Genomic DNA, 14,160 nt, shown 5'->3' with positions numbered 1-14,160 from the left:
ATATATATATATATATATATATATATATATATATATATATATATATATATATATATATATATATATATATATATATATATATATATATATATATATATATATATATATATATATATATATATATATATATATATATATATATATATATATATATATATATATATATATATATATATATATATATATATATATATATATATATATATATATATATATATATATATATATATATATATATATATATATATATATATATATATATATATATATATATATATATATATATATATATATATATATATATATATATATATATATATATATATATATATATATATATATATATATATATATATATATATATATATATATATATATATATATATATATATATATATATATATATATATATATATATATATATATATATATATATATATATATATATATATATATATATATATATATATATATATATATATATATATATATATATATATATATATATATATATATATATATATATATATATATATATATATATATATATATATATATATATATATATATATATATATATATATATATATATATATATATATATATATATATATATATATATATATATATATATATATATATATATATATATATATATATATATATATATATATATATATATATATATATATATATATATATATATATATATATATATATATATATATATATATATATATATATATACATTCATACAAATATAAATGTGCGCGTTATATTAAACTTGATAAATATAGTACATATACATATACATATGTACATTTGTATATTTAGAAAATAAAAATAGGGAGATTGTGAGATGACGTACATATAATCAAGTCCAACCCTCTACTTGCCTACCCAATCACCCCTCATAATTTTGTCACAATTGAAACAGTTTCTAAACAGGTAATACAGAAAAAATGATAGTGAAAGGTTACGATGAACTGCAATAATAAAACTTACGAAATCACACAATCACCTTGAAACTATGATGAAAGCCGTGTAAGTAGAAAACTAGGTTTTAATGATAATGAACCTAATGTTTTGTAACAAAATAATATGATGTAAATTAAATTTGAAATATGTACGTAAAATAACATTGCTTATTATATATGTGTGTTTATGTACATACATACATACAGGGCCACCGAGAAGAATCCCAGGTTCTGGGAAAAGTAATTCCGGGCCCTATGACAAGGTAAAACAAAAAGATATTTTAGATATATTTTTAATATGAGAATAATCTAGTATTATATAACCTCAAATAGTAACCTCCGTTCCCTGGAACCTTACCTGCATATATACATATATAGATACATACATATATACAATACATACATATGTACATTATTATACATTATGATTACATATATCGACATTGTACATGAGTGTATGTATTCTCAACGTCGAAAAATAATCTACACATGTGCATATGTACATGTGTACATATTATACCAACATAAGTACAAAGGTACATTTACATATATAGCGTACAAAACTTTTTTATTAATCGAATAAATTTCATATATACAATTTTGTACATTTTTTACTTTATCTATATTTGTGTGTACATATATACGTATATCGTCGGATTATACATATGTACATATAGCTATCTGTAAATCGCCATTTTTAATTTTAAATATACGGTGTCTATCAAAAGTGTGTTCCCTTAAATAAAATACTGCTAAAAATGCGTTTCAATGGTGACAATCCAAATTTAATTTTGTTATTTGGGAATATAAGTATGAAGATACGGAATATTTCATATGTATTTATATAAATCCATTCACTCAATTTCATTCGGTTGTCAGTATAATAGTAAAATTATATTACGCGGATCAATTAAAACACTATATAATTTCGGCTTATTGTTAAGAAAAATGATAAAGATGTTTATTTAAAAAAAATGCAATGGAAATGAAGCTTCAATAACCGAATTGAAGAAAAATGTAATAATACATCATTTATGTATGTATGTGTGCATTTAATATACAGGTCGTCCTCGACTAGCGACGGTTCAAATTATGACGATTCGCGCTTACGACCGAAAAAAATCAACGATTTTCAGAAAATTATTTTTTAAACATTACTATTAAATTTTTTAAACATTAAATCATTGGCTGCTGTTACTCCCCTGTCCTTTAGAAGAAGTTAAATGGCGCATATTTTCGATAAATTAGTAAATATGCACATTTTGAAGCCGATAAAATTGGTAATTTTTCTTATTATTTTGACGTTTTGTATGAAATTAAACTTACAACCGATTTGACTTACGACCGAGGTGCAAGAACGTATCTACGTCGTGAGTCGATGAATACCTGTATGTACATGTACATATGTACATACGTATGTATGTATGTTGTAGACAGACTCTACCCCGCTTACTCGTAATACTTTGAAATCAACTATTAAGCATTTACCGATACAGCTATTTTTTTATCTTTGAAGATATTGGACACAATGAATAACTTTTAAGACCAATACTGTAGTTATTATCTACCGTGATCAAAGACTGTTATAATAATATTTAGAGCGCTTCTAATTCAGTCTCAGTTCTTCGGTTGAGAGCAACACAATGCTCGACACGGTTACCGTTTACTTAGCGATATTAAGTGTCTGTGTCTTTATATTCTTCAAATATTTGTCAACTTTTAAATACTGGAAGACAAGAAATGTCCCTCATCCTCCAATTACTCCGATATTTGGAAATTATAAAAAATACCTGATAGATCGTATTGGTATACATTTATTAGTAGAACATTATCAAATGTTTCCAAATGAAAAATATTTCGGACAGTACGGCGGAATAAAACCGGAATTAGTTGTTTGTGATCCTGATTTGATAAGACAGATATTGATCAAAGATTTTAATAATTTCACTGATCGATTTCATGGACGCGATTTTGAAGCAGATGTCTTAATGCAAAATATTCTAATTTTAGAGGGAGAAAAGTGGAGAGAAGTGAGACACAAATTGTCTCCGACTTTCACTTCCAGTAAATTGAAAAATATGTTCTATTTGATCGTAGAACGAGGAGAAGAGTTTAGGAAGTATATAAATTCTATAGAAACAAATGATAAAGCCATTGACTGCAATGAACTCGCAGCGAAATTTACTACCGAAGTTATAGGTTCCGTGGGTTTTGGCGTTTCTATGAATTGTATGTCGGACGATAACGCTCCTTTCAGGAAACAAGGACGAACTATTTTTGAAATGAACTTCCAGAAAGCTTTTACATATATCCTTTCTGCAGTGAGCCCTAACGCGGCTAAATTTTTAAAAATATCGTTTTTCAGTAGACAACTCAATACATTTTTCTTGAACTCCATCAAAGATATTGTAAAACAACGCGAAAACACAAATGTGAAAAGACAAGACTTTGTTGATTTATTATTGGAGTTGAGAAAAAATAGCAGCTTTGAATCAAAGTCGTCAAAGTCCTCTGGAAACATTTTAATAGATGATAAATTTATGACAGCACAAGCTTTTGTATTCTTTGCTGCGGGATTTGAAACGACGGCAAACGTCATTGGATTTACGCTACACGAGCTAGCATACAATCTAGATGTTCAAGAAAAAGTTATTGACGAGATTACGGACGTTTTGAACACTTTCAATGGTAAACTGTCGTATGATGCAATTTCAAAAATGACTTATTTAGAGATGGTCATAATGGAAACTATGAGAAAGTATCCAGCGGTTCCAGCGCTTCCTAGAATTTGTACCAAGCAGTACACACTACCCGGTACTGATTTAGTAATCGAAAAAGGAATGGTGATTATAATTCCAGTATTTCCCATGCATTATGATCCCAAGTATTTTCCTGAACCTGAAAAATTTATACCGGAACGATTCACACCTGAAGAACAACGCAAAAGACACCCCATGGTATATTTACCATTCGGCGATGGACCACGAAATTGTATCGGTGAGCCATATAAATATATTAATGTAGTCAAACAAATATTAATATTTTATTATTTTTCATAGCTTTTCTCTACATAGTGTATAGCGCCACTTCGGTCTTCATTGAAAATAAAAAAAATGCTCGGGAGTACGTTAATAAATGAATTTGTATCATTACCATATGACCTCTCAGTTATTCATTCGAATTGTGTGTAATATATGTGTATAATACATACATGTATATGTTAAACCTAATTTGTGCAATTGTTCCTTTTAAAAAATATATCTGCGAATCTTAGTTCATGAACAGCGCATATGTACATATACATATGAGTACGTTATATTTGAAAGTGGCTAAAGTCCCCTTTTTCTTCATTTCGTAAAACATTTAATATAATGTTAAACATTTTATGAAAATATTGATGGCCTGTAATACGTTTATTCTGCTTTTCCGAAATTTTGAACATATCGAATTAAAATAATTGATAACAATTTGTGAACTAAGCCAAACAGAAATAGTGTTTTGGAACTGAAAATTTGCCACTTTCAAATATCATATAACGGCTCATATAATGTATTCTCGAATCAATAGTCACCTTATGTAAAATAAAAGAAAGTATCGTGAATAGTTTTCACCACTTATTGATACACAATATTTGTATGTAGTATGTATGTAACATATTTTTTATTTTATTTTTATTTTACATATATACCAGGAAGGCCTTACAGGTAAATCCCAATGCGCCTTCCCGGCCAATTACAAATACAAATGCAGCATTTTTTTATTATAAGTCGTTGAATTGCGAGACACTGAAAAAACTCGCAAATTAACGAGACATCTATGAATTGTACATAAATTTTTATTGTACATCCATCAAATTTCAAATAGTGGTGACATAGTAGGTAGGAAGGATTTTTAGCCAATTTTTATTTCCGGGAACCGTTTCAACAATGAAATCAGAGAAAATTGGCAAACTCTGATAGGAAACGATCAACCTGGAGTCACAAAAAAACTCTGAAAAATTTATTTTCATTCAGGGATAGAACCCGGCACCTGCTTGACGGTAAGCAGAAGCTTAACGTCCGAGCTATGCTGCTGGCTATATATGTGTATGTGTACATGTGCGTGAATCGTCCACTTCTGTAAATTGACATTCAATATTTTAAATAATTTCAGGTAAAAAACTTGGGATCATGCAATCTATGGTGGCGTTAGTATCGATACTGAGAGACTACTCTGTGATACCCAGTGGCTGCTCAAAAAAGAACATAGATTTTAAGCCATTTTATATTGTTTTGTGTAGCAATGATGGTGTTTGGTTAAACCTGGTTAAAAGAAACCTATGACTATTTTATTGATGACGTTTGTACAAACATGTGTATCTACATATGTACATATCTCTTCATGTATTTAAGACATAGTTTAATAACTAACGATATCCAGAATATGTATATTGTATGTATGTATACATGTATATCATTACACTCACGTGTATGCAAACTCATAATAACATTCTGTTCAGAGAAGAAAGCAAATTATAATATTGACCTTAATATTACGTAATGCACTTTTATTTTTACTCATAGTTTTAAAATTTAGCACGGTGGATTTGGAATAATTCTAGAAGATAATTTAAAATTATTATATAATATTATTTTCGAACAAAAGTAATATTTTGAACTTACAAGCTTTACTAGTATAACGCGGCTTATTAGGGTAACGATTTCGTGTGTCAAATTTTTCAAAAATAAATTTTGGCTTTTGAAAGTTTCACAATGTTATTATATGTTTAATTTATGTATGTACGATATATTATATTCCTACCAATTTATTGGTAAATGTATAAAATTAAACTGAATAAATACTTAAAAAAATAATATGGAAATCTCATTCATATTAATTCTTAACCTTGAAAATCATCAATCGCTCGAAGCATCATTACGTAGTTTCTAAAATCTATTTCTATATTGCAAATTATTCTTAATGAACTAAAATCGATTAATGCTGAACACCACTTACATTACGAAAACTTAACGTAGCTAATGATCACTTACATACATATACTCGTATACATATGTACCTACATACATACATATATAAAATGAAACCAAGACATTCCTTTGAACTCACAAAAATTAACGTGTAAATAAAAGAAAGCTGTTTTATTTTCACAATTTATTTTTGGAATGAGTTGCGAGTTATATATGTACACATATATAATCCTTTCATGCATCATTTTTAATCTACAATTGCATATTATTCAATATCCACTAAATTGCAACAATTTAATATTATTATTTTAATTTAATATTGAATCGCTTGATTTCTTCAATTGAATTTCAAAGTTCATATTACAATTTCATGTTTTCGAATTAATTTTTTTGCATGTAATCCGTGAGTTTTTTCAATTCAAGTACAAAATACTTTTGTACATATGTAAATACATAATTATGTACATACATATAAACGTCATAAAATATTTATTATTTAATGTTATAAACACTCGCACGCTCACTTTTTTACTTTATCTACATATGTATGTAGAAACAATAGATGAAGTTTTGTAATCATGCGAAAATTCAGTTTACTCTTGTTCAATTTTTCTTCCACTATTTTTTCCAAACCCTTAAAGTGCGTGCTCTTCACGAAAATAATTAAGTATTATTTTTGTATCAATTTAATGAAAATAAAAAAAAATCACTAAATTGTATAAACCCGAAGTGGGGTTTTTTCTTCTTAGAAAGGTCAAAAATATAGTAACCACTATTCTGTCCACAGCCCTAAGCGTATCAAGCTGAAAATTTATATATATATATTCCTTGTGTACTAACTTAGAGCTGATAAGATTTTGGTCAGAATTCAAAAACCGGAAGTAGTATTTTTTTTTAAACAATATTTCATTATTTTATTTGGACCTTTTGAGTTATTTATATTTTTTTGATATTTGTTTTGTATAATACTGATAGTGATTTTAAGTAATGAAAAAAATTTGAACAAAATCCGATAATCGGAAGTAGAACTTTTGTCTTATGCAAATTTCCATACAATTGCGCCCAATTTGTATCGAAAATGTTGTCATAGCTATTAGTATTTCATAATGCTGCCGATATGTGTGAATGTGTCTGTACGGTTCAATATCGAATTTTGTTTTGTGATCTTCTTTTATTCCTCAAATACATACATGAAGTCATGGGTTGGTCACATCCGAATTATTTTATTTTGGCCTTTTAAATTATTTTAATCTTCTTGGTATGTATTGTGTATAATACTGATAGTGATTTTATGTAGTAATAAAAAAAAATCTTGATTTTGCTTTTATTTTAATTTTCTTTATATTAAAAGTAATTTAGATACTAACGGACCTTCCCCAAACTAATATTCCTGCCCAAATCATTCTCCTGTTGAGGGGATAAGCTTGAACCTTCTCGCGGTCCTCACTAAACAGTACTGTTAAAAATCAAGTACATATGTACATACATTATTTTCTCATTGAAAATTTGATTTCTTAACGTTACTGACAAAGAGAAACTTGATAAAAAATAGATGTAGATTTAAACCAAATAGTAACCAATATAATTCATAATTTATATATTATCTAAATATTTTAAATTTATCAATTCATTAATTAATTTAAAATATTAATATTTTCGAGTATTTTATATAAGTAAATGTGCATGTTATATGCTTCTAAAGGTTCTTTTATATATGTATGTATGTATGTATGGTATGATTTTATGTTTTTAAAATTCATTTACTTTAATTTTGAGATTTTAAAATTTCAAGCTATTTGGTAGATTGCGAACACTTACATACATACATATGTATCAGTGGCGGGCGGTGACTTTTCAAACAAGGGATGCTGTCCCTTGTTTGAAAAAAAAAACCGACCAATTTATTTTTTAAAATTTAATTTTATTCTTCGTTCCTTTTTACAAAATTCATCGATAACCGCATCATAGAATTTTTTATTGTTTTTTAAATTTGACATTATTTTCTTTTCGATTGCAATTAAAGCAAGACCAGAGAGTCTTTCTTCACTTTGACTACTTCTGGTGAACGTTTTAATTCTTTTCATAGTCGAAAATGATCGTTCAGCCGATGCGCTCGTGGAAGGTATCGTACAAATTAATTGTATTAAACTAAATACTTGTTCCAAAACGTCTATTAGATCATCTTTCACAATTAATTCAATGAAAATCTTGCGTTGAGTACATGTAAATTAATTCGCTTTTTAATTTCATAAAATCAAAGTATTTTCCATAAGTTAGGTGGAGTGATTTAAATAGGAAATCTGGAAAATTATTTTCATATTCTTTAAATTTTTTGACGTTAAAAAATTCGAGAAATTTTAAATTTTCGATATCTCGAAATCGATTGGTTGTATTTACTGAAAGAGTTTCTAAAATTTCAGAATAGTGAAGTTTATACGTTGTTTTCACATCTTCTTCACATTCAGCATATTTTCTTTTTCTATTAAAATTTTTAGTTATTACTTTGTTCCACAATGAATCAAAATCGTCTTTTTTGTTATCTAAATATTTTACAAATTTTTTAATTTCACTTACGCAATACGATATGTCAAAGGTTTTTTTTTGTAAAATTTCAAATAAAAAATCTGCCGAATTAAATATTGCAGAAAATAAATGCAAATTGAAATTGAATTCAAACTCTTTTAAATAACGATGAAGGACTTCAGCATTTATGACAGCATCAGTATCCCATTCGTCTTCGTCATTAATTATTTGATTAAATATTTCCATTAATTCTGTTTGATATTCTAATATCATATTTAAAATTTTGCTATTGTAGTTCCATCGTGTAGGGGCAGCAGTGGGAAATCGTTTTTTTATTTGACAATCGAGAAGGGAAATTCTTCTTGAAGACTTACAAAAAAAAGTTGAAAATGACAACATACGGCTGAAAAAACGTTTGCATCCGGATATATGTTTAACAGATTGCGACAAAACTAAATTCAATCTGTGAGCGTAACAATGGACAAATAAAGAATTAGGACAAATATCTCGAATTTTTCGTTGCACTCCATTATGCTCCCCGGACATTACAGCCGCTCCATCGTACGTTTGTGCAATTAATTTGTCCAAACAACCAAATTCTTCCAAGGTCTCACGTATGTGCTGAAAAAGAGCATTAGCTGTTCTATTGGGACTAACATCGACAAATCCAACAAATCTCTCCTGAATTTCATTATTTTCATCTACATATCTAAAAATAGTAGATAGCTGAGCTTTGCGACTGATATCTGTAGATTCGTCCACAATTATGGAAACAAATTTTGATGCACGTATTTCAGTTTTAATCTCATCTAGCAAGACTTTTGATATTGCGGATACCAAGTCATTTTCTATATGGTTCGATAGTCCAGTAAACACCGTAGAGTTATCTAAATGAGTTTTCAATTTTATGTCTGATTCACTCAACAGATACAGCAATTCAATATAATTCCCTCTATTTTCCGATTCCTGGTGCTCAAAATGTCCTCGTAAAGGTTGTTCTTGTTTTGCTAAAAAACAGATCGCGCTTATTAATTTCGACAAAATGTATCTATTTGCAGTAACTTCTTTGTTGTGCATTTCAATATTTGCTTTAAATTGAGCACTTAAAAAATTTTCTATACGAGGTCCCTTTCCAAATTTTTTAAATTGAGCAGCAGAACATATGTGAGCTTGAGAACATTCATGTCTCTTGCGCGATTTACTTAAATTGTTTAGGTCAGAAAATCCAAATTTACTCCAGACATTCACTTCTTGAGAAAATAAAATACATGGCCAACAGAATAATTTCGTTAAGTGAGCACATCCACAAATCCATGAAATTTTTTCGTATGTTTCTGTGTTAAAATACCTTTTAAATGTTTTTGTTTTAGACTGAATATTTAATATTGGTGTGGGTTTGGGGCTCTTAACAATAATCTCCTTTTCATTAAATGGGAGAGAAGCAAATCTTCTTTTCAGCACATTTTCAATTAAACAATTGCAATTATTATTGATCTCGACGACAAGTCCACTCTCATTGTTATTTTCGATATCCATATTAAAGGCAATAATGAAAACTCGTAAGTAGTGGAACAGTAAACTAAAAATAAAGTTAGACGAAACTAATTTAAATGAAAACTTAATTCAAAAGTAAAAAATAACCAAATTACAGTATAAATGATTAACTTCGTCTAAAGAAATGAATCGGCTAGCTTTTTGATAAATAGCTTGGGGCGTAGCGTGCGGAAATATCGATCAACAGCGGCTTCCAAGTGAAACTCAATAGATAAGCAAACAGAGAAACCGAATCCACCGTAGAGGTTAAACAAGTGTCAACGCGTCCGCGCGAATATGACAGCCTCATAGTGCGCATGCGCAAATGGGATCGGTCGCGACTCCGAATCCATGACGCGCGCGCACTTCACTCAGCGTCTACTCGCCAGCGTCACTCGCCTGTGGCCGGCCTATGCGAATGCGGCCTATGCGAATCCTTAATAAAAATTATCAAAAGATCCTATATAATGCATCATGTAACAAAAAACACGTGATATGTGAAATATATATCATATACTACATCATAATCACGTACATCACTAAGAATACATCGAAGCGAAATTCAAATATTTATTAAAAATACTCTTGGCTTTTTAAAGTTATAGGGGATGCGCCGCATCCACCGCATCCATGGACCGCACGCCACTGATATGTATGTTACTTGAAGAGTATCAAAAATTAAAATTAGGATCGTAAAAAATCAAATTACATTATTGAATAAAAATTTAACAGCTAATGGATTTATACAAACAATCATTTGAAATATTATAACATTCAAGTAATATATGAGAAAAAATTTCATCCAAGTCACTATTACGTAAAAATTTAAATTTATATTTATTTTCATTTAAATTAAAATTTTCACGTTATAGTTAGTACTAATTTTTTTAATCAAAGACTAATCATTTCACTGCATGATTTCGTGGATATCATCTTGAAGCAGATGTTTTAACACATAATTTTTTGACTACCGAAGGAGATAAGTGAAGCGAAGTGAGACACAAATTGACTCTTACCTACATACATTGACTTCCAGTAAATTGCAAAATATGTTCAATTTGATCATAAAACGAAGTGAAAAGTATATAAATTCTATAGAAACAGATGATATAGCCATTGTCTACAATGAACTCGTAGTGAATTTTACTACCGAAGATATATGTATGTACACACATACATACATATGTAGGTTCCGTAGATTTTGGCGTTTGTATGAATTGTATGTCGGACGATAGAGTTGCCTTCAGGAAACAAGGACGAATTATTTTTGAAATGAACTACTATAAAGCTTTTAAATATATCCTTTCTGCAGTGAGCCCTAACGCAGTTAAATTTTTAAAACTGTCGTTTTTCAATATACAACTCAATACATTTTTTCAATACATTTTTCTTGAACTCCATCAAAGATATTGTAAAGCAACGCGAAAACACAAATGTGAAAGACAAGACGTTGATTTATTACTGGAATTGAGGAAAATAGCAGCTTCGAATCAAAGTCGTCAAAGTTCTCTGGCAACATTGTAATAGACGATAAATTCTTCGCAGCAGGATTTGAAACGACGGCAAACGTCATTAGATTTACGCTACACAAGCTAGCGTACAATATATATATACATATATGTATGTATGTACATATATATAAATGTTCAAGATAAAGTTATTGACAAGAGTACGGAAGTTTTGAACACACTCAATGGAAATTTGTCATGCGATTTGATTTCAAAAATGACTTATTTATAACTGGTCATAATGGAAACCATGAGGAAGTATCCAGCGGCGGTGGCGCTTTCTATGATTTGTACCAAGCAATATACATACATATGTACATACATTGATATAATTATTGAAAAAGGAATGATGAATATAATTCCAGTATTTCCCATGCATTATGATCCCAAATATTTTCCTGAACCTGAAAAATTTATACCGGAACGATTCACACCTGAAGAACAACGCAAAAGACACCCCATGGTATATTTACCATTCGGCGATGGACCACAAAATTGTATCGGTGACCCATATAAATATATCAATTTAGTCAAACAAATATTAATATTTTATTATTTTTCATAGCTTTTCTTTAGATATGGTGTAGAGACACTTTCATCTTAAAAATTTCCTCGCGAGAACGTTAATAAATGAATTCTCTCAGCCAATCATAGAAAATGGGTGTAATATAAACATGCATATATGTATGTTATGTGTATTTTACACCTTATTTGTGGAATTGTTCATTTAAAAAAAATTGTCAGCATATTTTAGTTCATTTTTTTTTGTGGTGCCATCTTATCGATTCCCGATAAATCATCACCAGTGATGTCGCTGCTCTTCAGGTCATGTACGGGCACTACGGAATCATCACTCCGTCCCCCAAAATTGTGAATGGGCTTCTGAATCTCTCACATTCAGAACACCAATTCGCTTTTTCGCTCGTCTCAACTCGTGCCTCCCGGCACATTCTCGGGTGAGAATTTGCCGGGAGTGCGTGTTCTTTTACTTTTTGAATTTTAAGGTCCTTGTGGATCTCTTCATTTGTGACGAAGCGATATGCATCGGTGATAATCCGCAGAAACTGATTTTGACATCTTTGGATTTTTTCGATGTTGGATGGCTTACTGCATCCCCACAGTTGTATGCCATATGTCCGTATTGGCTTCACGATTGACTGGTAAATCAGTTTTTTGGAGTGTAGGTCTAATTTGGAGTGTCTTCCTATGAGCCAGTGCATTTCTCTTTGTTTCATTCGAATCTGTTCTATTTTTTTACTTTATCTATGTTTTTAATATGATGACTCCACGTAAGCCCGAGATGCAGTCTTAAATATTTGGCTGACAAAGCTTGTGGAACTTGGATTCCGTTTATGAAAGTCTGAATGCTGATGTTATTTCGTCGCGGTGCAAATGTGACCTGAATTGATTTTAGCTCGTTGAGTTTCATCTTCCAATCCTTGGTCCATTTGCTGATCTCATCCAGTGCACGCTGTAGGCGTTCAAATGCTTCCGCTTGCGACTCGCTCGATGACATAATGACTGTCATCTGCAAATGTTCCAATGAATGTCTCTTCGCTTGTCGGGATGTCAGCAGTGTATATCAGGTACAATATAGGCACTATCACGCTTCCCTGTGGTACTCCTGCAGAGGCTGTGAAAAAGTTAGAGAAGTCCTTCGTGCCATACCCTGTCGAAGGCCTGTGAGACATCAAGAAATACAGCCGGACAATACTTTTTTTCTTCTAACGATTGCTCTATTTTTGAAATAACACGGTGCACTTGATCGATGGTAGAATGTTTTGACCTAAATCCAAATTGGAATTCGGGAACATCGATTAAGGGCTTGAGTTTTTTTAATAATAGTTTTTCAAATAGCTTATATGTAGATCGCAGGCAACAAGAATATTGGTCTGTATGATGTTACTTGTTCGGGTGACTTTTCCGGTTTCGTCAACATTATGATTTGAGCATTTTTGAAGCACTCTGGCACATGCTTGAGCCGGAAACATGCATTGTATAAGTATGTTAGCATGATAATAGCTTTTTTCGAAAGTTCCTTAAATAGTCCTGGTGAGATGTCGTCAATTCCAGGTGCCTTTTTAGGATTTATATTGTCATCTATTTCTTTAGCTACTTCCATAGGGGTGACAGTTTTGATTAGTTGCTGTGGTTGATACATTGGTGTATAATCAGCATCAGATTAAATATTGTGTGGTTGGAATAAGTGTTGTGCAAACAGCTCAGCCTTTTCTTTGTTGCTTCTTATCCACTCTCCTTGGGCATTTTTCAGAGGTGGTATTTGTAGAATTGGTCGTTTGAATTTCCTAGTTGCTTTCCATAGTGAGTGATTTTTATCAGCTGCAGGGCCCAAACCTTCCAAATATTTTTCAAAACAATTTTGTTTGTGCTCTTTAATAAGTCGGTTAACTTTTTTACTTATGTGATTAAATTCTCTTTTATCTGCAATTTTTCTGGTTCTATGCCATATTCGTCTTGTTTTACGTCTTTCTTTAATCAATTATCTAATTTCCATGGGGTAATTAATGATTTGCTCTGGTTTTTCTTTTGGTACAGGTGTAGCTAGGTATTGGTCACTTCATATCCTTTATCTTTGAGAGAATCTTTTATCTCATTAACGTCTGTTGATGGTGGTAAACCTCTAACAACCAC

The 14,160-nt window shown here is 29.9% G+C and overlaps 1 protein-coding gene across 1 annotated transcript in view; it reads left to right on the top strand.

Annotated features, from left to right (window-relative positions):
- LOC143916761 (putative cytochrome P450 6a14) overlaps positions 1–5,299 on the top strand; it is a 45,495-nt gene extending 40,196 nt beyond the window's left edge. The window contains exons 3-4 of the mRNA XM_077438008.1: positions 2,799–3,974; positions 5,130–5,299. Coding sequence (XP_077294134.1) covers positions 2,799–3,974; positions 5,130–5,299 — 1,346 coding nt within the window. The remainder of the gene's footprint in view (positions 1–2,798; positions 3,975–5,129) is intronic.
- Positions 5,300–14,160: the final 8,861 nt, after the last annotated feature.

Source organism: Arctopsyche grandis, chromosome 1 (assembly GCF_051622035.1).
Source record: "Arctopsyche grandis isolate Sample6627 chromosome 1, ASM5162203v2, whole genome shotgun sequence".
In the NCBI taxonomy this organism is placed as follows: Eukaryota; Metazoa; Arthropoda; class Insecta; order Trichoptera; family Hydropsychidae; genus Arctopsyche; species Arctopsyche grandis.
This window is presented reverse-complemented; position numbering and strand designations above follow the sequence as displayed.